Source organism: Typopeltis vanoorti, chromosome 23 (genome assembly GCF_054136105.1).
Source record: "Typopeltis vanoorti isolate ZY-2024b chromosome 23, IOZ_Tvanoo_1.0, whole genome shotgun sequence".
Classification (NCBI taxonomy): domain Eukaryota; kingdom Metazoa; phylum Arthropoda; class Arachnida; order Uropygi; family Thelyphonidae; genus Typopeltis; species Typopeltis vanoorti.
The window spans coordinates 74383116-74405464 of NC_143571.1; the positions used below are offsets into that span (position 1 = coordinate 74383116).

Here is a 22349-nt window from a genome sequence, read left to right on the forward strand (position 1 = left end):
TCAGGTCTATTATGTTCCAAAGGCCGATCAGTTTGTATTCTAAAGTCCCAGAGAATTTTTGCTGTTTCATTTTCCAATACTGTCTCTATTTTATGCTGCCACCAATTATCAGATGTAAGAAAGCCATATTTTTTGCATACGTGCCAATGAATTATTTTGGCCACTTAATCATGGTGGTATTTATAAACAGGCTCAGCTTGCTGCGGCAGACACTGATCAGATGTTCTACAGTTTCATTTTTCTTATCGCATAATCTGCTTTTACTATTATAGCTGATGTTCTCAATTTTTGGTTTGATTGAATAACAATAACAATAATAATAATTATTATTATGAAGGAGCCTCTAGATCAATCAGTATCGATGTTGTCCTTCAGTCGGAAAGACCTGAGTTCGAATCCCATCTAGGCTAGGACGCAAAGAACATTTATCAGGGCATTTTCAATGAGTTAACTTGTCTCAAAAGGAGTGCAGGAGTTTTACCCCCAGATTTTCATCTAGCAAAACAGCTAAACTGGCCAGAAGAACAAATGCAATATACACACAGAAGAGACAATGCCGATAGGATTGTTTTTTTCAATCATAAGCAGTAAAAAAGGTTTATAAGAGGCCAATTTACTTGGTTGTGACAGGCCAATGAGCCTAGCACGAAAGAGATGATAGGATTATGCTTAAAATTTGCTTTTAATACGAATACATGAAAAGAAAAACTGATAAATGTTGAATGTTCTTAACCACCCCACTTAAAAAATAAACTAAATAATCTATGTCTTTTTATTACGGGAATAAGTGGGAGTCTTGAGCACTAACTTTTCTTTTCGGAAATCGGTTGAAAGCAGAAAGATTAGTATGATCTCAAGCCGGCTTGGATCGACGAAAGTGGCAAAAACTAAATATTTTATTGGGATAAAAAAAAATACCTCCTTATTTGCTATAAAGTTTATGTATGATACAGTACTATAATGTTTTCTTTTTCTAATCTATCAGGATGTTATCAGCTACGTAAGCACTCCACTTCTTTCCCTCCGGTATTCAGAATGGCTAGAGGTATGTGGATCAGAAACTTTTCAGCCCAACTTCTGCAGGCATCACATTATTGTAATCATTGCTGGCCGCTAAGTTCCCTGATTAAGTTTTGTGGGAATTATCGTATTCGAGTGGAATCGACGCCTGCCTACAGTGCAAAGTTATGAAAAATGGAGAAGAATGCTATTGAGATTTAATATAATTTGATATAATTGTGGAAGTGGAGAGCGCACTTCACCGCACTAGGCTACCTGAAAAATGACTTAGGTTCGATTCTAGTCGTTGACAGGACCTTTTTCTATGCTTTTTTTTTCGACCAGTACAGGTAAGTGGATTTTTTCTCCAGTAAGCTTGAATTTTTATTCACGTAAACTCAAGAAAATCGAATGTAGAACCCACATTATTTCAGATATATATGGACCCGTTCGTGCCTCTGACTCTACCTCTGATTGGTTTCTTCTACCTCTGAGGTAGAAGAAATCTAATCAGAGGTAGAAGTACTGATCTCAGTACTTCTACCTCTGATTGGTTTTCTCATGGAATTGGTGATTGCAACCATAGCACAGGCTTCCTGAAGAAAGACTATTCTAAGTTCATTTCTAGTCGCCTAGTAGAGGAACTTCTTTCTAAGCCTTTTTGTAACCAGTTCTTTAGTTAGTTGATCTCCGACAGCAAATAGCATTTTATCTCCCAAAAATGGGGTTTCAACGTCAGGACTCAAGAAAATCGACTAGAGAACTCACTCACACTATTGCAGACAATAATAAGCGTTAAGATTTAGGACCACGAGATGGCGCAGTTTTCTTCCATACTCTCCCCTCTTCTGAAAAACTTTGGCTCATTTAGTTCGGACTCACTCTCAGTAAATATTTGAAGATGGAGATTGGCTGATAACTACACAGACTATCAGGCTAGACTAACTAAAGGAGCTCTCTACCTTTGAGGATTGAAAGAAGTTAGGGGATTTATTATATATGAAGTATATATCTAACCTATGAAAGCCTGTGCCACTCAGTGGAAGTGATTTGCACTCCTCGGCGCTAGGTCCCCCAAAGAATGATCTAAGTTCGATTCTAGTAGATGACTAGAGGAACTTTTTTCCTAAGCCATTCTTTGGCCAGTTCCCGATTTAGTCGATCTTGATACGGGCAAGGTTTCTTTCTTTCTTTCTTTTTATTTTTTTATTTCCTGCTGGAAACTTTGGTTTTTCTTCCCATAAACTCAAGAAAATCGACGGTAGAACCCATACTATTTCAGACATTAAATATTGTGTTAAGGTTAAAACCACGAGATGGAGGCACTTGTTTACCATTCTCTTCATTGGATGCACTAAAAATTAGTTATAATTTTGGGACAACTATCTCTGGTTGGCTACCAGAGGAAAATGAACTGCTCACTCGTTCCCCCAGAGTTGGTAGAACAATCACCAACATCCATTCCCATTGCCGGATTCGAAGTCACAGCCTCTCAGATGGAGTGTGAATACTCTAACCACTCGGCCAAACCAGGCGAGCATGACCTGTAATCTCTTTTCTAAATTCTGCCACATTTCACCGTTTAATAATTGCAAGAGTTTTAATCCAGAATATCGCAAATTAACTTAAAATGGGTGAAAATTGGAGTGGTGCATAAAGGATCATAATTAAACTGCGTAAAGGTTGCGGAAGCTTCTATGGCGGGATGAGTCACTTTACGATTTTTTCTCTTCTCACTGTCATGTTGGAATTTGTATCGTGTTCAGAGAAATGTACACCTCTAACATGTACACCCAATTGATAAACTTTGAGGGTTTTAATGGAAGGCATGACGAAAAGTGCTTTTTTGTGGCAGATTTTTAGAAACCGTAGTGTCACTGTTTTTTTTTTTTATCTTCATTTTCGTGATTGGTAATATCAGACGATCGAAATGCAGTTGGGAGTAAAGGATTTTCAAATATATTTTCCACACGTGACCTAGACAGTGTCTCTTGATTATTGCTATACTCGGACTCCTTTCAGGCTTGCTCTGCTAGAGCAGCGGTTCCCAAGCTGTGGGCCGCGAACCCCTTGGGGGCCGTTACTTTTGTTGAGGGGGGCCGTGGAATAATGAAAACAAATCTAAAATTTTTTAAGACTAAGTAGTTTTTTATCTTAAAAGAAACGTTTCATATGCTTGTACTGCAAATGTACAATAGCCAGCAAAGGTTATTAATTTTATTAATAACCTTTGCTCAGCTAGATAACGCCTTTTTTATTCCCGTATATACGGGAGTAGGCGAGGCCATTTAGCCCTATCTAACTTTTTGGAGACTGAGTGGGCAGTTCAATCTCCACTGGTACCCAATCAGAGACAGATGGCCCAAGGCTATCACTAATTAAGCGGTACGCAGTGAAGAGAGACGGCTCAAATGTGCCGCCATCTCGTGGTCTCTAACCCTAACACAATATATTTAATGTCTGAAATAATGTGGGTTCTACGGTCGATTTTCTTGAGTTTACAGGACGAAAAACCCGAGTTTCCGGGAGGAAAAACCTGCTTGCCCGTGCCAGAGATCGACTAACTCGGGAACCGGTCGAAAAAAGGCTTAGAAAAATTTCCTCTAGTCGCCGACTAGACTCGAAACCAAATCGTGCGGCCTAGCGCGGTGGTGTGCAAACGCCACATCCACTGAGCTACACATATTAATAAAGTTTATTAATATTAGTCGATTGGTAGCGCCTCTGCTACTCATGGCTCAGCAAAAAGTTAAGCAAGTTTGAACGCGGTTAATAGTTGGAAGGATTTAATCGTTCGATGCTGTTGGCACACTCTCCCTGGGCGAGTCCTTGGGCTCCCTGGGGTGTCACATAATAATAATTATCTTTATAAAAATATAAGATAGTGTGCCATGTCAAATGTGTATGTAAGATGCTAAAAATGTAATATTTAGATTTGATATTTTGCAATATTTTAATTTTGTGTGAAATATTTTAATTTTTCCAAAGGGGGACCTTTACATCCATAAGTTTGGGAAGCACTGTACAAGAACAATAGCAGCAGAATTATTCGCTTGTTTGTTTGTTTGGGCTGTATAATATCTAACAGTCGGCTTGAGGACTACTTTACTGCTATACATTATTATTATTATTACAACGTGACACCTTCAAGGACTCGTTGTGAAAGGACACTCTACTCTATTCTACTCCGCTACATACATCTCGCTCTCCCCTATTACTTACTTCTCCATTAAACACAATGACACTACTACCATTGACGCCATCTGCTGCCCACTATCATCAACAATCTTTTTGTGTCTGTAAATTACGCGTGTTCTCAGAAAAACCCGCTCCCCCCCCCCCCTAGTATGAGAACTGTTAACTAACCTTCAACTGAAAAAGAACATATAAAAATTCCTTTTGTCAGGACGAAACTAGTTAATTACCATGTATTGAGGATGTCTCTGAAGTTCGGCGCCAGCACTGTATATCTGAAGAGAGGGAAATGATGGGGAGGGAAATTTTCAGCAATTTATTCGCATTTTGCAATAATAAAACAGTGGTGAGAGAAAAACAAACAAACAACTAAATAACCCTAAAAATAAAGAGACAAAAACGTGTTTTTATTAAGCGAAAATAGCCCAATGAGTAACCAGAATTAGGAGTTCTGATAAAATAGGCAATAAAGCTGCTTTTAATAATGAGAGTACGTGATCGGTTCGAGAAGCTATCATCGTTATCTTTAAATTTCTTCATGTGCCTCATGTCTTGCTATAGTATTTATTATTAGTTTATTTAAATATTTATTTTTTGTTTGTTTTCTATCCCCCATGTCTGCTCAAAGAAAAAAAAATCAGTTTGCCGAGAGAAATAGCCACGTGCTTTTAACACGTTTTTCTCATACAGTATAATGAGAATGATACAATCATTGTGATGAGCGCTCGAGTGTTTGGAGTTGGGTTAGGTGTATTTATTATTGTATCTTTATGGATATTTGCCATTGTTGCTTGTTTGGTGTTGTCTCGAACGCGTGAACCGACATCGTAAGTATTTTCGTTGCGCATTTAATTTTTATAATTTTTTTCCCCTTCAAATGTTATCCAGTTAGGTTTCTACCATCATGGTTACAGATTAGACTGTTTAAAGTATTTCCTTACCCATAAAGGAAAAAAAGTAAATATCAGAATAAATAGCAGAAATGACAGTAAATAATAGAATACAAAACCATAAGAGCAATCAACAGCACCTCCAAAGACTAAAGGGAAAATAATACAGGCTCTTAAAAGCAAACCAATAATTCTCTCTAACAAGACAAGGAAAATTAGAAAAGCTTCAGATACACCAACCTCTCCAGACATCCAGACACAATTTCAAGTGGAGGATACTGCACAGTATTCTTTTAGTCAAGAAAAAAAGTAAATCCTGGAATGAATTACATCATCATTGCAGAAAACATAAGATCACATATTCTGTGAATGCACAATGGAAAGCCAAAACTGGTCTGAAATCAGCAATAAATCCAACATCTGCACATTGAAGAAAGAACAAGTATTATATTTACAGGATATACATGAAAAGAGAAAGCAAGAAAATCCAACTATTACATACTGATAGAATTCAAATATCATAGCTGGAAAGTCAGAAATATTGCAATTTTCCAAAAGCAAAAGAAGACTATAGAAAACATCAAAAGAGCCTCAATTAAAACTACCTAACCTATAGCTGCAAACACCTATGGCTACCTGACAAATGAAGGGGTATTAGAGATGGTAGGCTTAAACAGGAGCCTGATAAAAGAAATTAAAAAGAGAAAAGTCAGCTATTTCGGACATATTCTGAGACATAAATGCCTACAAAGGACACTTCTTGAAGGAACTATTGAGGGAAAGAGAAGGAGAAGAAGACAAAGACTGGAGTGGATGAAAATATAGAAGACTGGACCTATCTCTCATATGAGGAATGCAGCAGAGAGGTACAGAATAGGACATGGTAGTCAATCTCCTGGAGGAAGAAGACACCTGACAGGACAGGAACCTATAGCTAAAAGAAGTAGGAACAAATCTCTATAGAAAAAGATGGACTTCACTAGTAATATGCTAGCAATACTGAAACAACATAATTCTGTACCTTTCATGAAACAACCCAAGAAAAATTAGCAAATGGCTTCCTCTACTTTCCTCTCCACATCTGTTAGAAAATGTTTCCTTTTGTTTTAAAATTTTTATTCTCTTACTATAATTTTTTAACTTGATTACCTCTTATTTTTGATTCCTCTTTTAATTTTACTACTACACGCACCAGCTATCATACTTGTTCTTGAATTCAATCCCTTCTTGCACACACAACACCCAATGACAATCCATTCCAATCACACACCACTCTATGAGAGAAAAATCTAGATTTCATCCCCTTCTTAGCAGCATTTATCCTCAACTTCCAAGGATGTCCTCTTATCCTTTCCCCACTCTCCATAAAATAAAAAATTCCATCAACTGAAATCCTGTATATCCCTTTCAAAAGTTTGTAAGTCTTAATCATATCATCACTCTTTCTCCTGTTTGCAATCTACAAATTCTCAATCTGTCTTCGTAATCAGTATTCAATAATCCTGATATCAATTTTAATGCTCTCCTTTGCACTATTCACTGTATCAGAATCACAATGGAAACCAGGAGACCAGACCTGCACACAATAGCCCAAGTGAGGTCTTATCAATGCCTTGTAAAGAGGCAAAATGACATCCTTATCTTTACATGTCCAAGTTCATTTCAGCATTGCAATTATCTTTTGGATTGTATTTGCAATCACTGCTACATGGCCCCTGAAATTCAAACTGACATCTACGAACACTCCAACATCCCTTACCTGGTCAGTTTCTTCTATCATAATCCCACTAATTTACATTTAACTGACAACCATTTTCAAATGCCCACAATGCCAGCCTATTCAAATCATTCTGTGAGTACTGCATATCAGCTGCATTCCTGATTACCCTACCTATATTTGCATCAGCAAATAGCTGTATTTTGCCTGTCATATCCTTCTCAGTGTCATTAATGTATGTACAAATTGAATAAGAGTGGACCAAGGACTGATCCTTCTGGTACACCACTAGTTACCTTAAATCCTGCAAACTCACATTCTCCCTTATACCATTTTTTGATATTTGTCAGTCAGCCATCCTCTTATCCACACTAATATTTTATAATCCAAACCCATATTGCCCAATTTATGCAACACTCTTCCATGCTGTATTCTGTCATAAGTATTAGCAAAATCCAAAAGTGTCATGGTGTATCCATTCCCCTTGTCTAGTTCAATGGTAACATTGTTATAGAATGTGAGCAAGTTTCTAAAACATGACCTTCCCTTAATAAATTTATGCTGTTCATTGCAAAGTAGATTTCTTTGTCAACTCATTTCCAAATGTGAACCCTAACCAACTTTTCTAAAATCTTCACCACTCCTGAGATGCTGATTGGACCATAGTTGGATACATTGGACTTTGCACCACCCTTGTGCAATGGGATTATCATACATTCTTTCCATTCCTACCAAATTTTCCACGTTCTCAATCTCAAATTATATAGCCTGGTTAAAGGAATAGCCGATAGAAGTGTTTTCACTTGGCTAAGCTACCAATTATATATTTGGTTTAATCCTTTATCCAAGTGTATGCAAACAAAGTTTGCGCCTGAAATATTTTCAGGACTGGGGTAACTCGTGGTAAAGGTGGTATAAGTTCTGATCACTTGCGTTAGTTTTATTGAGCTCTCGTCAGTGGGAGCTAGACCCAGAGGTGGTGATACTAAGGTGGAAGTAATGCAAAAGTCATATCACCATATACCAGTTCTCTAATCTCTAATCCAGAGAATTTTAATAATAAGGTGTTGACTTTGCATTACTTCCACCTTACTATCACCACCTCTGGGTCTAGCTCCCACTGATGAGACCTCAATAAAGGTTGAAACCAGTCTGGGTAGTGATCCTTTCCATAATGCATAGCATTATACATACCCATAAGGATATGTGCTTTGCATTATGGGATACTAAGGCAAGCGATCAGAACTTATACCACGAGTTGCCCCAGTCCTGAAAATATTTCAGGTGCAAACTTTGTTTGCTTACAGTTGGATAAAGAATTAAACCGAATATGTAAAAGGAATAGCCATTTCAGCTGAACACTCTTCCAGCACCCATGCTGATATCCCATAGCCCCTATTGCTGAATTCTTATTCAAGTTGTATAACAGCTCTAATACCTCATCATACACCTGAGTTTCTTCATCGAATGAAGAGGTAGCAGTGAGCTCAATATTGCATACACCAGGTTGATAGCTTATAGCAAAATGGGCAGCCATTAGTTGAACAATGTGTTCTTCATCTGTTACACTCTCACGGTCTGCATTCAGTAGAGTTAATCTTTCCGTGTGTTGAGGCTTAAGTGCTGGGAGGACATCATGTTGGAAGTTTTAAGGGAATATTTACAGCACTAGGAAAGGATTAAAAACTAATTTTAATCCAATATTTTGTCTCAGTCACTGAAACATCTTCAGGGGTTACAAATAACTCTTGTAACGCACACTCAAATGCAACACAATACTAAGTGAAACACGTGGGTGACTCTAAAGCAGTGTTTCTCAATCTTTTTTGGATCATGCCCCACCTCAATGTCTCAAAGATTTTGATGCCCCCCTCTAGCATAATAGTCAGCCAAGTTCTGAAAAAGTATAATATAAATATGTACATGTACATTTTCTAATTGCCCCCCTGTGGGGCATACGCCCCACGTTGAGAAACACTGCTCTAAAGTCTTATCTAGGATGTAAAGTGGGACCTCTGATAATGTTTCCCAAATTTTGGGAAGTTTTATGCAACCATATTTATTTAAATTCGGTTGATTTCTGCTGCAGATTCTAAAAACAGTCTTTCTTTTTTGAATTTACTATGGTGGAGCATGGTGGTTTTTCTCCAGGAGATCCTGCAGGTTGTATCCAAAACATAGTCTGCAAGTCCAGATTGACCATAGTTGTGATGTAATATAGACTCTCTATTGCTCTGCATAATGTTCTGTTTATCTCGTATCACTGTAGCATTTTGAACAGCTCTTCTATCAGCACCATGTGATATGCTTTTTTTAAATACAGATCGTTTTTATATTCTCATGATTTCTTCTTAACTGTTTGTCTTAAAGGAAAATATAATACTGATGAACTCTGTTTGAGTTGAATGCAGGTCGTTTTTCCCCAAGTTTCTCTCTCTCTCTCACAATTTTCCTTAGCCTCTTAACAATTATTAATAATTACTACTATGTCACAAGTGCCATTAAAAATTTATTGGTCTCTTAAGTATTATTGCATTAATCTTAGTAGGAAAATTCCTCTGTAATCCACATATTGTTTTATCTTCCCTTTTTATAAATAGGCATCGAGTTCTACTGTAATCTGGAATTCAACCTTTTGACATTTTAAATAATTATGCTGTTCACTCACTATATCACTTTTTTATATTCTTTCAAAGTAATTCAGAGTTAAGCTAATGAGTCTGTTGCTGTGGTATGACAGAGTTCAGCTGAGAAGGAGGGCCATAATAGAAAATGAATCGATGCAGTTATGCAGGAGGAATGATGTGGAATTTGTGGATGTGTGGAGTGAGTTTGACAGATGAAAGGACTTATTCAAGAAGGATAGTTTGTATCTGAATGGATTTGGTGTTCTGAGTCAGGAAAAAGCATTGCTGAATTTAGTGAAAGTGGATGTGCAAAATCAGGGAAACTAGAGCTTTTGGGGGGGAATCTGTTGAGTGAATACATGGATACCAGTGAGGCAGCTGAGTGTAAGAATGTGCAAAAAATGCCCGAGTTAGTACCACTGGTAACAAACCAGAATGGGTTGTTGGAAGTTTTTCCACTTGGTTGTACTATAAATTAAAGATACCAAGAAATTATATACTTGGTTTAATCCTTTATCCAAGTGTAAGTAAACAAGTTTGTGCCTGAACTATTTTCAGGACTGGGGCAACTCGTATAAAGAAGTTAATAGCTTCACATCACTTGCCTTAGTGATGTGAAGGGCCACTACCTGCACTACTTCAACCTTAGTATCACCTCTGGGTGTGGATAGTGGCCCTTCCCATAATGCAAAGCACATGTCCGCAAGGAGATGTGCTTTGCATTATTTATACTTTGCATTGGTTAAAGCTTTACATCACTAAGGCAAGTGATGTGAAGTTATTAGCTTCTTTATACGAGTTGCCCCAGTCCTGAAAATAGTTCAGGTGCAAACTTGTTTGCTTACACTTGAATAAAGGATTAAACCAAGTATATAATTTCTTGGTATCTTTAATTTATAAACCAGAATGGGATAGTTAGTATTAAGTGTAAGGACAACAGTTGGCCTAAGAGGCTATTGCACTTTATGTACACTAATGGCAGGAACATTTGGAACAAGGGGAAGGAGTTTTTGGTATTGTTAGTTCAGCCTGACCAAAGGTTATTGGCATTAATGAGACATGACTAACAGAGTATGACATAGTTAGTGGAATAGAATGTGAGGGGTATAGTATTTTTAAGGAGGATAGAGAGAAAAGAATGGAGGAAGGAGTATTATTGATGATAACCACCAACTAAAGATTTGCAACCAAAGAAAGTGGGAGTTCAACTGCAGGCTAGTGAAAATAGCACATTTGAGGCCATCTGGTTTGAGATAGTGGCAAGCAGAACAAAATATTTAGTTGGTTCCTTCTGTAAACTAGGGGATAGTATGCTTCAGCAAATAAGCTCAGCGACTGGAAGGCAGGTATTGTTATGGGAGACTTCAACTATGGGAACATAGATTGGAAGGAAGAATGGACACATGGGAGGAAGAAAATGAAATTTATGCAGTTACTAAGGAATAATTACCTGAGGCAGCATGTGATGGAATGTACTAGGGGAGTTTGAGAGTGCTAGATCTAGTAATTGCATCTGAGAATTTGTCTGTAACCAGTATGACCACGTTGTCACCAGTTGGTGAGAGTGATCCTGTGGTCTTGACCTGGGAGATGGCTAAATATTTGGAATTTTCAGTTAAGAGGATATATGTGAAATTACAGGGCTGGTAAGTATGACAATTTTAGGAGATTGCTTGGATTATTGATAGTGCATAGGAAGTGGTAAAGGAATGTTTGAGGGAAGTAATAGCAGACTGAATACCTAGAGTCAGGAGAATAAATCAAGTGGGTGTTAATTGGATGAATACCATCATTAAGCTGGAGCTATAAATTCTTCACAAAAAGAAAAATTTGTGAAGGGAATTCAAGGAAAAGGTGACCAGCAGGTACATGGGCAGTAAAAGCATAATCATTAGTCCAGAAGGATAATCAGTGTGATATGAAAGGCAAAAGCAGAGTATGAAAAGAAATTAGCAGTGTAGGCCAAAGAGTTATTTTGGTATGTTGCAAGAAAAAGGAAGAATGTTCATAGCAGAATGATTTTAATGAATGCCAATGGTAGGGAGTTGACTGAATCAGGCAAAATAGTAGAATTACTAAGTGAACGCTTTGTAAGAGTATATCATCCAAGTGGAGAGATATTGTAGTTACAAGATAGGCAGAAACTGAGGTAAATAAATGAACTGGAAGTGCATAGCATATTACTGAACCTTGATGTGAATACAGCTGTGGGATTAGATAGTATACCAGCTTGAGTTTTACAAGGTGTTAGGCAAATTGGCAGTGCATTTGAATGTTTAATCTAAGTCTTGGGTTGGGTTAGTCCTGGGGGGGTTGGAAAGAGGGGGTGATAGGTCCATTGTAAAAAGGAGGCTTCAGGTCTGATGTGGCAAATTATTGACCAATCAGCATATCAGGAGTTGTTGTCAAGGTACCAGAGAAGTTGGTCAAGAGCAAAAGACTGGAATGAATTGACAGAAATGGGATACTACAAGTTGATCATAAAGTTGCACAACTGAAAGTTTGAATTTGTACCAGTTGTTTCCAAATCATTATAATCATTCCTTATGCCACTAGATATCACTCACCATCATATTATTACAAACTATCAGAGATGCCAAGTTGACTGTGATGCGTACAGGTTGTTCGCAGTGTAGCTTTATTCATTATAGAGGTGAAATGTCTTTTTCTCAGCCGCAACGAGTTTTCATTTTGGAAAGTTATTTCACTAATCATTCTTACGCATGTGTTGCCAAGGAATCTTGCGAGAAATATCCGGGTACAGCAGTCTCCTCTCAAGTCTCGAATAACGGGATTAGTGCAGTGTTTTCGAGAAACTGGATCTGTTGCAGATAGGAATCACTCCAGAAGATCCTCCATTTTGACTGATGATAAAATGGATGAGGTAAAGAGAACACTGCAGCGGTCCTCATTGAAAATCCTCAAGAAACTTGCCATGCACTCATCATTTTCGTATGACACTGCTCAGAAAGCTGCAACATTGTTACACTTTCATCCATATCGTGTGCACTCAGTCCATGAACTGAAGGATCCAGATAAAGGCAAACGAATAATCTTCTGCAGATGGTTATGCTCATTTGTTGAAAAACATAGTATAGAGATGCTTGATCCAGTTTTCTTCAGTGATGAGGCCTGGTTTCACCTTAATGGCTATGTGAATAGTCAAAACAATAGGATTTGTTTTGACTATTAGGATATTTCAAAGATGTTGTTTATTGGAATAATCCTCACACACTGGATGAACTAAAAATGAACATTTCAACAGGGATTGAAAATATCAGTGTGCAAGTGCTTGCATCAAACCTGGTAAAAAGAGCATGAGTTTATATTCATGAAAGAGATGGCCACTTTCAACATGTTATAATGAGGTTCCTATTCTTCTTTTGTTCTAAAGGTCCAATTATAACCTTTATTTGTTACTGTTTCATTTTATATATATTTGTGATAAACCTTTAGACAGATGCGTTATTTCTGGGTTGCATGACTTTATAATCATCTTGTATATGGGAGCGGAGCAACATGGTTTTGTGAAGGTAGGTTATGCCTCAGTAACTTGCTCACATTTTATAATACAGTGATTGAATTGACTAATGAATTTACAGTGATACTGCTGAATTTTGCTAAAGCTTTCGACAGGATCTTCTTCTTTTAACCCTTTTATAGCCACTTCTGGCTATAGGTATCTCCCAATTCTCTCCATCTGTTTCTATCCTGAGTTTGTTAGTGCCAAAGAGTTCTAATTGTGTTTCTTATATCATCTGACCATCTTCTTTCAGGTCTTCCAGTTGATCTTTTACCTTCATATGGTCGCCACTCCAGTATAACTTTTGTCCATCTATTGTCCTCGAGTCTTGTAATGTGTCCTACCCATTTCCATTTCTTTCAAAGTATGTTTTCTTCAATATCTGAAAATTTTGTTTTAGCTCTTATTTCTTCATTTTTGATTTCATCTCTGAGTCTTATGTTTTGCAGACATCTTTCTTTCTGTTTTTGCATTTTATTTATTATTTCCTTTTTGATTGGCCAGATAACAGGCAATACACATTGGTTGAACAGTCTTGCTCTGGTCTCATGCTTTATTTTGCTGTTTAAAAAATCTCTTGAACTTTCCAAAAGCTGATCATCCCTTTCCTATTCTTCTTTTCACTTCTTCCAATTTTCACTTCTTAACAATTTTCCTAAGTATACATACTCATCTACTATTTCAATTTCATTATTGTTTACCTTAATAAGGTTGTGTCTTTCATTGTATCCTTTTCGGTTTGTCATTATTTTGATTTTCTCAGAAATAATGTCTAATCCAATTTCTAATGATTTAGTTAGATTTTCTATCATTTCTTTTAAATCTTTCATATTGTTTGCTATACTATGAATACTATCGGCAAATCTTTAATTTAATTCCATTAATATTGACTCCTTTATTGGACCATTCTAAATTACTCATCATATGTTCCAGTGTTAATGTGAAGGGTTTGGGAGAAATGGTGTTGCCTTGCCTTATTCCTTGATTTATATAAAATTTTTTGCCTATTTCATTAAGAATGATATTTGATGTGGCATTTCCAGCAAAGGTTGGTCGATTGGTAGAGCTTCTGCTACTAATGACTCACAAAAAGTTTGTTAAGCAAGTTTGAGCGCAAGGTTAAGCAAGTTTGAGCGTGGTTAGTAGTTGGAAGGGAATCGTTCGATGCTGTTGCCACACTCTCTCTCGATGAGTCTTTGGACTCCCTGGAGGTGTCACATAATAATAAATATATCTTATTATGTCAATAGTTTTTCAATGCCATGGAATAATCTCTAAGAGCTTCTACTATTGATGATGAGAAATGGTGTTTCCTTGCCTTATTCCTTATATGAAATTTTTTACTTATTTCATTAAGAATGATATTTGATGTAGCATTTCCATAAATATATTTTGTTATGTCAATAGTTTTTCAATGCAATGGAATAAAACACTGGCCAACAAAAAAAAAATCTTTTTTCTGCTGATTATGATCTGACACTTGTTTTTTACTAATTTGGGTGTGCTGATTTCAAATATCAAACCCATTTTTCTCTATCATGTCAGGTTTGTCCTCTACGGCATTTTTTTTTTGCTAATTTGTAAGTTTTTGATAGTTTTAAGGAGGCAGTACTATTTAGAGGATCAAAAAAATCGATTTTTTAATATTTTCTGAAAGTATGTACTTTTAAAAATCTGTTCCTAACTTTTTATCAAGAAATTCGAAAAATTCCTGAAGATATAGCCTATTATTCAAAGCGGTGCGCAGATCAGAATCGGAGCGCTCACCGCTTTTGCTTGTTAGTAAACGAATAAATGCGTAAGAACTTGCAACAGCACGTGTGGCACTTTGAATGCGAGAGAGGCCGATAACCGACCTAATACATTTAGGTGATGAAAAGTAGGCGATGACAACTGCCTAAAACATGAATGCTATGTGCGTCATAGCAGACAAAGAATGATCGAAATCAGTCAATCGTTAATCGATCGTGAAAGTATGATGAGTGCTTATAATGTTTCAATAAAGTCTCTGGTTTTTTTTGTCTTGTTAATTGCATGTTAGTCGGCAGTGAAGAAAATACATCATGTCTACTACTCGAAATTGTCAATAGTGTAGATTCCTTATGCTACATTTGTGGCAACTTTACTGTTCCCAGTCAAAGGACAAATATCACTGATTTCGTTAAGAAAGTGCACTTTCCGTACTTTGACGTAAAAATTGCAGATCAGGACAAGTCATGGGCTCCAGATAAAGTGTGTAAGTCATGTGTAGAAAATTTACGACAGTGGAGCAAGGGAAAACACCAAAAATTAGCTTTTGGCATTCCAATGATTTGCCGTGAACCGAAAAATCACGTAGATGATTGCTATTTTTGTTTAGTTCAGACTTCTGGTTATAATAAGAAGAATAAGAAAAAAATTGTGTATCCAAATCTCGACTCAGCAATTCGGCCATTTGCTCATCCCAATGAAATAGCCGTGCCAATTTATAAAGGACTTCCTTTACTTGAGAACGAGCATGATCAGGATATGCCAGATGTTCTTGAGGAGCAAGACCCAGATGTTGATTTAGACAATGAAAATTTAATTTCTAGTTCTGGACCGCAACGTTTTACTCAAGCGGAATTGAATGACTTAGTAAGAGATTTGGGCCTATCAAAGGAATCATCGGAATTGTTAGCTTCAAGATTAAATGAAAAAACTTACTGGAGTAAGATACGAAGATAACTTTTATTATCTGAAACTCATGTGTAAGTAAAATTGTTATTTTTTTATAAATATTCTTGTAATTTTTAATGAATATTGTTAAGTAGTTATGTATATAATTATTGGCCTCTCTCGCGTTCAAAGCGCTAGTACGTGCCATTGCAGGTTCTTACGCATTTATTCATTTACTAACAAGCGAGAGTGGTGAGCGCTCCGATTCTGATCTGCACACCGCTTTGAATAATAGGCTATATCTTTGGGAATTTTTTGAATTTCTTGATAAAAAGTTAGGAACAGATTTTTAAAAGTACATACTTTCAGAAAATAATATTAAAAAATCGTATTAATATTATTAATACGAAATAATATTAAGGAGGAATACGAAATACGAAATTATTTATTAATTTCGTATTTATAAATAATTATAAATACGAAATAATATTAAGGAGGCAGTACTATAAAAATTTTTTTGATAGTACTGCCTCCTTAACTATCAAAAACTTACAAATTAGCAAAAAAGAAAATGGCATAGAGGAAAAACCTGACGTGATAGAGAAAAATTGGTTTGATATTTGAAATCAGCGCACCCAAATTAGTAAAAAACAAGTCTCATATAAAAGTCAGCAAAAATTGTGTCGGACTGTTGTGTAATCTCTAAGTGCTTCTACTATTGATGATGTTTTCATGCAATCAAAAGCTTTTTAAAATCTGTGGAAAACCATTTTGGCAGGATACCTCATGGAATTCTAATTAATAAATTGCAACACATTGGGATATGTATTAAGTTGGTGAAGTGGATAAGAGGGTGGTTGATAGAAGATATCAGAGAGTAGTTTATTCAGGAGCAGACTGTGACTAGTGGCATGCCACAGGGCTGTTTTTGGGCTGCTACTATTTAATTTGTACATTAACAGTAAAAGTTCTGAGATGAACTATTTAGTTGTTTGCCGGTGGTGGAAAATTGGGTAGGTCAATGGTTAATAAAAATGATGTTAAAATTTTGCAGAACAATTTGGATAGACTGGCAGCCTAGGCAAAAGAGAATGGATGTCAGTTTAAAGTAGCTAAGTGTAAGGTTGTGCATTTTGGGGTGAAAACATCACCAGCTGTGTACCATATTGATGAAGGCAGGGATTTGGGGTGTTAGTGGATAGAGAGTTTAAGCTTAGAGGGCATATTGCAAAAGTGGCTAAAGCAGCTCATCTTATTACTTGTTACTGAAGAATACCCTGACGAGAGAGAGAGAGGCAGGTTATTATATCCCTTTATAGAATCTTGGTTTGATTACTGTGTATAGATCTGGTTACCTGGGTTTCTTGGGGATGAGGAGGAGGTGGAGAGGATCCAGAGGCTAGTGACTAAGATGGTAGCAGGTCTATGGAATGAATCTTATGAAAACACGTTGAAGATCTGTGGGTTACAGAAATTGATTGACAGGCAGAAAAGTGTAATATGATTGAGACATGCAAATTGCTGAAGGGTTTTTTACCAGGCTCATAAAGAGGAAATTTTAAGGAACAGGTCTGGTGGTAGAACTAGGGGTTATCCTTGAAAACTGAGCAAGAGTCTAGTTAGCAAGGGTGTCAGGACTAGATTTTTTTCTTGGAGAGTGGTGAACTAGTGGCCAGTCTGTTATAGGTGCTACAACTGTGAATGAGTTCAAAGTATGATAGATACTGCATGAATGTTGGAGAGCACTTGGCATGATGTTTAGGAGTCTACCTTGATGAGTCTAAGGACTCCATAGAGTAGCCCATAATAATAATAATTACCCGAAACATTTATTATGTTGCCTTTATCATCTCTCTTTTTTTTTTTTTTTTTTTACAATACCCCATTTTTTCCCCCATTTCTAAGCTTTTTAAGTGACTTTCAGAACATTTTGCCAACTCTGATATTTGTTTATATATTAAAGTGCTTCAATGACCTTTGTTTAGCTGCATAATTTGCCCATCCTCCATTTTTTTTTTTTTTTTCTCAAGGCACATGCTGACTTATTTGCTGTGAATGCTTGATGTATTTTCTTCTTTTTCAGGGCTGCCCTTTTAACTCGGGTCCATCACGAATTTCTGATTTTTTTTTTCATCCTTGCAAAAGTCACTTCATGCTCCCCAGACTGAATCAATTAATGTTTTCTTCAGCCTTCCCCTGAGTCTCTGGGTTTGGTTCATATTTTCAAATCACCTCATATTTTCTAACAATATGAGTTTAGATTTGTTATTTCTTGTGTCTTTTGTCCATATGAATTTGTACATATCTTTATGTTAGAATATTTATTAATGACTAATCCATGTTTTGAAGAGAAATCCAGCAAACATTTAACATTATTATTAATCTTTTCTCCAAATTTTCCTACAGTATTTTTTAATCTGCTGTTGTGATCTCCAACAAGATCTTTATTTTTATGTCAAATGTCTTCTTTAATGAAATGAAGAATTCTAAAAGAAATTGTGCAAGGGAGGGAGAGAGAAATCGAGCCTATCAAGACAGACTATACAAAGACTTTATACATTTTATTTCCCTGTCAGCATCATTCAAAAAGGTTGCTGAGATCCTGAGGAACTCTTTCAGGTCTTACATATGTAAAGATGAAAAATTTTTTTGTCTTTTCAGTATATAAATTTGCACTGTTGGACTACCACCACTAAACTGTACTGCTAAACATAAATGAATGTGTCTAGAAAGCCCAAATATAAGATTCTTTGATTGCTTGCTTGTCTGCCACTGAAGATAAAATTTTGCTACATCTTATTTATGAAATTTGCCAAAATGTTGCCATATCCTTTTGGTACTTTCATTCCTTGTTGGGGAAAGGATCTCTGTGATGTGCTTGTTTTAGCAACACCATTGATTCAAATAAGTTAAAGATGTATTTTACTAGGATCCCTGGAAAATCATGCAGCATTAGGAAAAGGGTGTTAGTTGGATAGGAGTTGTTTATAATAATAATCAAATGTTGTTATTATAGGGGTTAAATGTAAACAAGAGAACACATTAACCATTATAGCTCTAGTTTCCCATCCTAGGACTCACATTCAGGTGAAGGTGCCTGAATAATAATAATAAATTAATAAATTTATTATGTTAAATTTACACAAATATACACAAATTTATTTGTGTATAGATTTATTATTATTATTACATCACACCTCCAGGGAGTCCAAAGACTCATCGAGGGAGGGTATCTACTTTGGCTGGAGAGCGGATATACTAACCACTCGGCCAACCAGGCTGGCGAGTCATATAAATATTACTCATTTTTTTAATCACATGAATCTTATTCACAGAATGTTGCAGAGTAGTATAGTATAGTATAGTAGTAATAGTAGCAGCATGGTGGATGAATTAAGGATTAAATAATTCAGAACCTCTGCTCTAGAGACCAAACAAAACTTTTTTTTGAGCTACTTCAGACCTCTAATAAACAGGTTGGTGGTGATCTCACACAAGACACTGAAATTCACCTACCACCTCAAAACATTCCCAAATATCTATGACCAGAGTGGGATTCAAACTCACAACCTAGATAGAGAGCCAAAATTACTATCTATCAACCAACCATGCTGACAATACAGTCATGTGACAGTTTGAATGGAAACTAATGAATGATGATGTTTGAAGTTTTTCCAGTTTACAAAGTATGCTATACTTGACAAGAAATGAAATTCTTGTTCAAATCTTTTACCAAGTATAAGCAACCAAAGTTTGAGGTATTTTCAAAACTAGTCTATTTATATGTAGAGGCTGTTGACTTCATATCAGTTGCCTCAGTATTCCATAATGAAAAATCATTATGGGATACTGAAGAGGAATATATATATATATATATCTATGGTTAATCTAGATATAGTTTCTCTTTTCATTAACATTCCTTTGACAGATACTATTAATCTCTCTCTCTCTATATATATATATGAAAAGGGTCTTACATATGTATATGTAAATGTTTGGACATTTACTGAGGTCTCATCAGTGGGAGCTAGACCCAGGAAGATCCCATGGTTAAATCACTGCAAAAATCACATATTTTCTATATAGAGGCAATAAAATGGTGTGTCACCATATTATTAAATTAATAAAAAGTATATTATACTTGACATTTGTTTGAATAATACATTATATTTGTTAAAAATTTGAGAAGGAAAAGAAAACTTCCATGAAAATTAAGACTTGTAGTGGATTGCATTGGCTACCCTACACATAGCCATATAATATTATATAATATAGTACACATATAATAATGTGAACAAGTACTTAAAACCTTTACAGGTTTTAAATACTTGTTCACATTATTATCAACCTTCACTGTAAAATATGCTTCACATATTAAGAACTCTGAATTTAAAAATAAAATTTGTGATCTTCATTTAGGCTCTTCAGATCCTATGCTTAATCTAGATGTAGCTTCTCTTTTCATTAACATTCCTTTGGCAGATACTATTAATTTATTTAAACAAGATTTTCCACAGGTGTCACCAAACTTTTTTGACTTTGTTATCCATTTCAGTGACCAGGATAAATTATATCAGCAGATTTGAAGGTATAATAAGTCCTCTTTCTCCTATGCTCACCAACTAGTTTTATGGAGCATTCTGAAGATCATCTCCTCAATGACATTTCTCCTAGACCTACAGTATGATACAGATATCTAATGACATATTTGCAACATGAAATGGTTTGCCATCTGATTAAACTTCTGTCTCAAAAATAAATGAAATTCATCCTAGAATTCAGTTCATTCCAATGGAAGATAAAAACGATCAAACTTACCCTTCTAAATTTATTGATTCTTTGTCAGCCTGATGTTAGTTTTTAATTCTCAGTTTTCTGAAAACAATTATGATTGTTATATTCATGCTACTTCTCAATATCATCCAAGTCAAAAAGTCTGAACTATTAAGACCTTATTATACCATGCTCATACTTCAAGTTCTATTGAGGACCTTTTATGCCAAGCATTGAATTATATCAACTCTGCCTTTCTAAAAAAATGGTTCAACAAAGCATTTAATAGTTTTGGGCTCTAGGTCTCAGGAAGAAATCTCTTGGATCCCTCCTCTTTATATTAAAGGAACATCTGAATGTATTGCTAAAGTTCTAAGGCTTCTCAACACTGTGGTTATCCTTTTGTCAGGAAGATGTCAACTTTCCTTTCTTCACCTAAAGCTAAACATCCTTCACTCAACTTACCAGGTGCATACCAGATCCCTTACTCCTGTGTCATTTGATTTGGAAGTTTTAGTATTTATTAATCAGAAATGTATTAACATTTTTTTAAAGAAAATTTGTATTTATATTTGCATAACAATTTTTTTTTCTTCTATCAGATATGGCGGAATATTAGTGTTTCTCCTTGCTGCTGCTGTGACTGTGATATTATTATGTATTCCCAGAGAGCATGAAACATCAGATTTCAAGAAAGATGTTGTTATTTATGACAACATGTTTATTTGGAGGATAGTTCTCATTTCCTTACTTGGAATTTGTTGCATTATCTCTTTAGTATTGATGATTTCCATGCACTGGATGGAACCAATTTTTGCAAAGCCTCTGAAAGATTCCAGCTTGTGATTATTTGTTCAATTGCATAATCATAATTTACTTGAGTAAACTTTGTTATAAACCATCTTTTTTTTATTTATATGCAAATTAGAATTCTGTATATGATTTCAAATTGAGTACATGTACATAAACAAAATTAATCAAAATATTGTCTGATTTAAATACAATGAAGAAAGTATTAAATTTTATATACTTTGATTTATGCCTGTTGCTTATTAAATTTAAGCTTAAACTTAATTTTACACTTAAGCTTTTCATTTTATCATTATTAAAATGATAAAATGTACATAACTTGTACTACTACTACTACTTAGAACGCTCAGAAGCCATTGCAGAAGACCATTCCACACTCTGCTGTACAATATATCCAACACAATTCCATCCATTAAATGTATTTTTGTCTGTTTATTGTATATGTTCTCAGAATAGGTTATGTTTTGCAGGCAGATAAAAAGTTTCTGGGAAAAAACACTATACCACATCTGTATGAAACCAACCAACTCACATTCAGTTGAAAAGTTCTTATAAAAGATTTGAACAAAGATCTTTTCTAACCAACATCCTTTTGACTGCACTATAGAGGTGTATAATGATGTGTGTGTGTGTGTGTGTGTGTGTGTATACACACACACACATCATTTTATGTACGTTTGTTTGTTGAAGCTATGACTCTGAAAAGCAATTCCATCTGCTCAACATGACTTTATAGGTACTGTAAAATTTATTAAAATAAATTTTACAGTTGCTGTTATGAACATGTACTTAGTGGAGTCCATAGAATAATAGGTGAGTCTACACTTCATTGTTAAATTGAATACAAAGCTTAGCATTAAATGATTTTAGATTATTATTTACAACTTCCTTGGAGATGCATTCATGGTCCAACCACCATCCATGCAAAAAAGCCACTTATCATGCTCTTGCTCACCACTTCCAAGGTATGGCCTCTTGTCCTTTCTCCTTTTTCTACCATAAGAAAGATTTTCTGCATCAACTTGCCACTACCTCTCAACAGTTTAAATGTCTCAATTATATCACCCATTCATCTTTTATCCTGCAGTCCACATGCCCTCAGTCAGTCTGTTCTCATAACTAACTGTACCGCTATGATATCATTTTTATCAGCCTCTGCATCCCTTTTAAGGTTAATC

The 22349-nt window shown here is 35.7% G+C and overlaps 1 protein-coding gene across 1 annotated transcript; it reads left to right on the plus strand.

Moving 5' to 3' along the window:
* Positions 1-4550: 4550 nt before the first annotated feature.
* Positions 4551-21364, plus strand: LOC150093983 (transmembrane protein 218-like). Its single transcript, XM_090413035.1, has 2 exons — positions 4551-5021; positions 20964-21364. Exons 1-2 carry the CDS (start codon positions 4912-4914, stop codon positions 21205-21207), a joined length of 354 nt encoding a protein of 117 aa, XP_090269161.1. The 5' UTR covers positions 4551-4911; the 3' UTR covers positions 21208-21364.
* Positions 21365-22349: the final 985 nt, after the last annotated feature.

Bases quoted from the DNA above. Each gene is read 5' to 3' on its own strand.
- LOC150093983 (XM_090413035.1), top strand. From the start codon at position 4,912: ATGAGCGCTCGAGTGTTTGGAGTTGGGTTAGGTGTATTTATTATTGTA. The intron at 5,022-20,963 runs GTAAGTATTTTC...TTCTTCTATCAG, and splicing joins CGAACGCGTGAACCGACATC to ATATGGCGGAATATTAGTGT.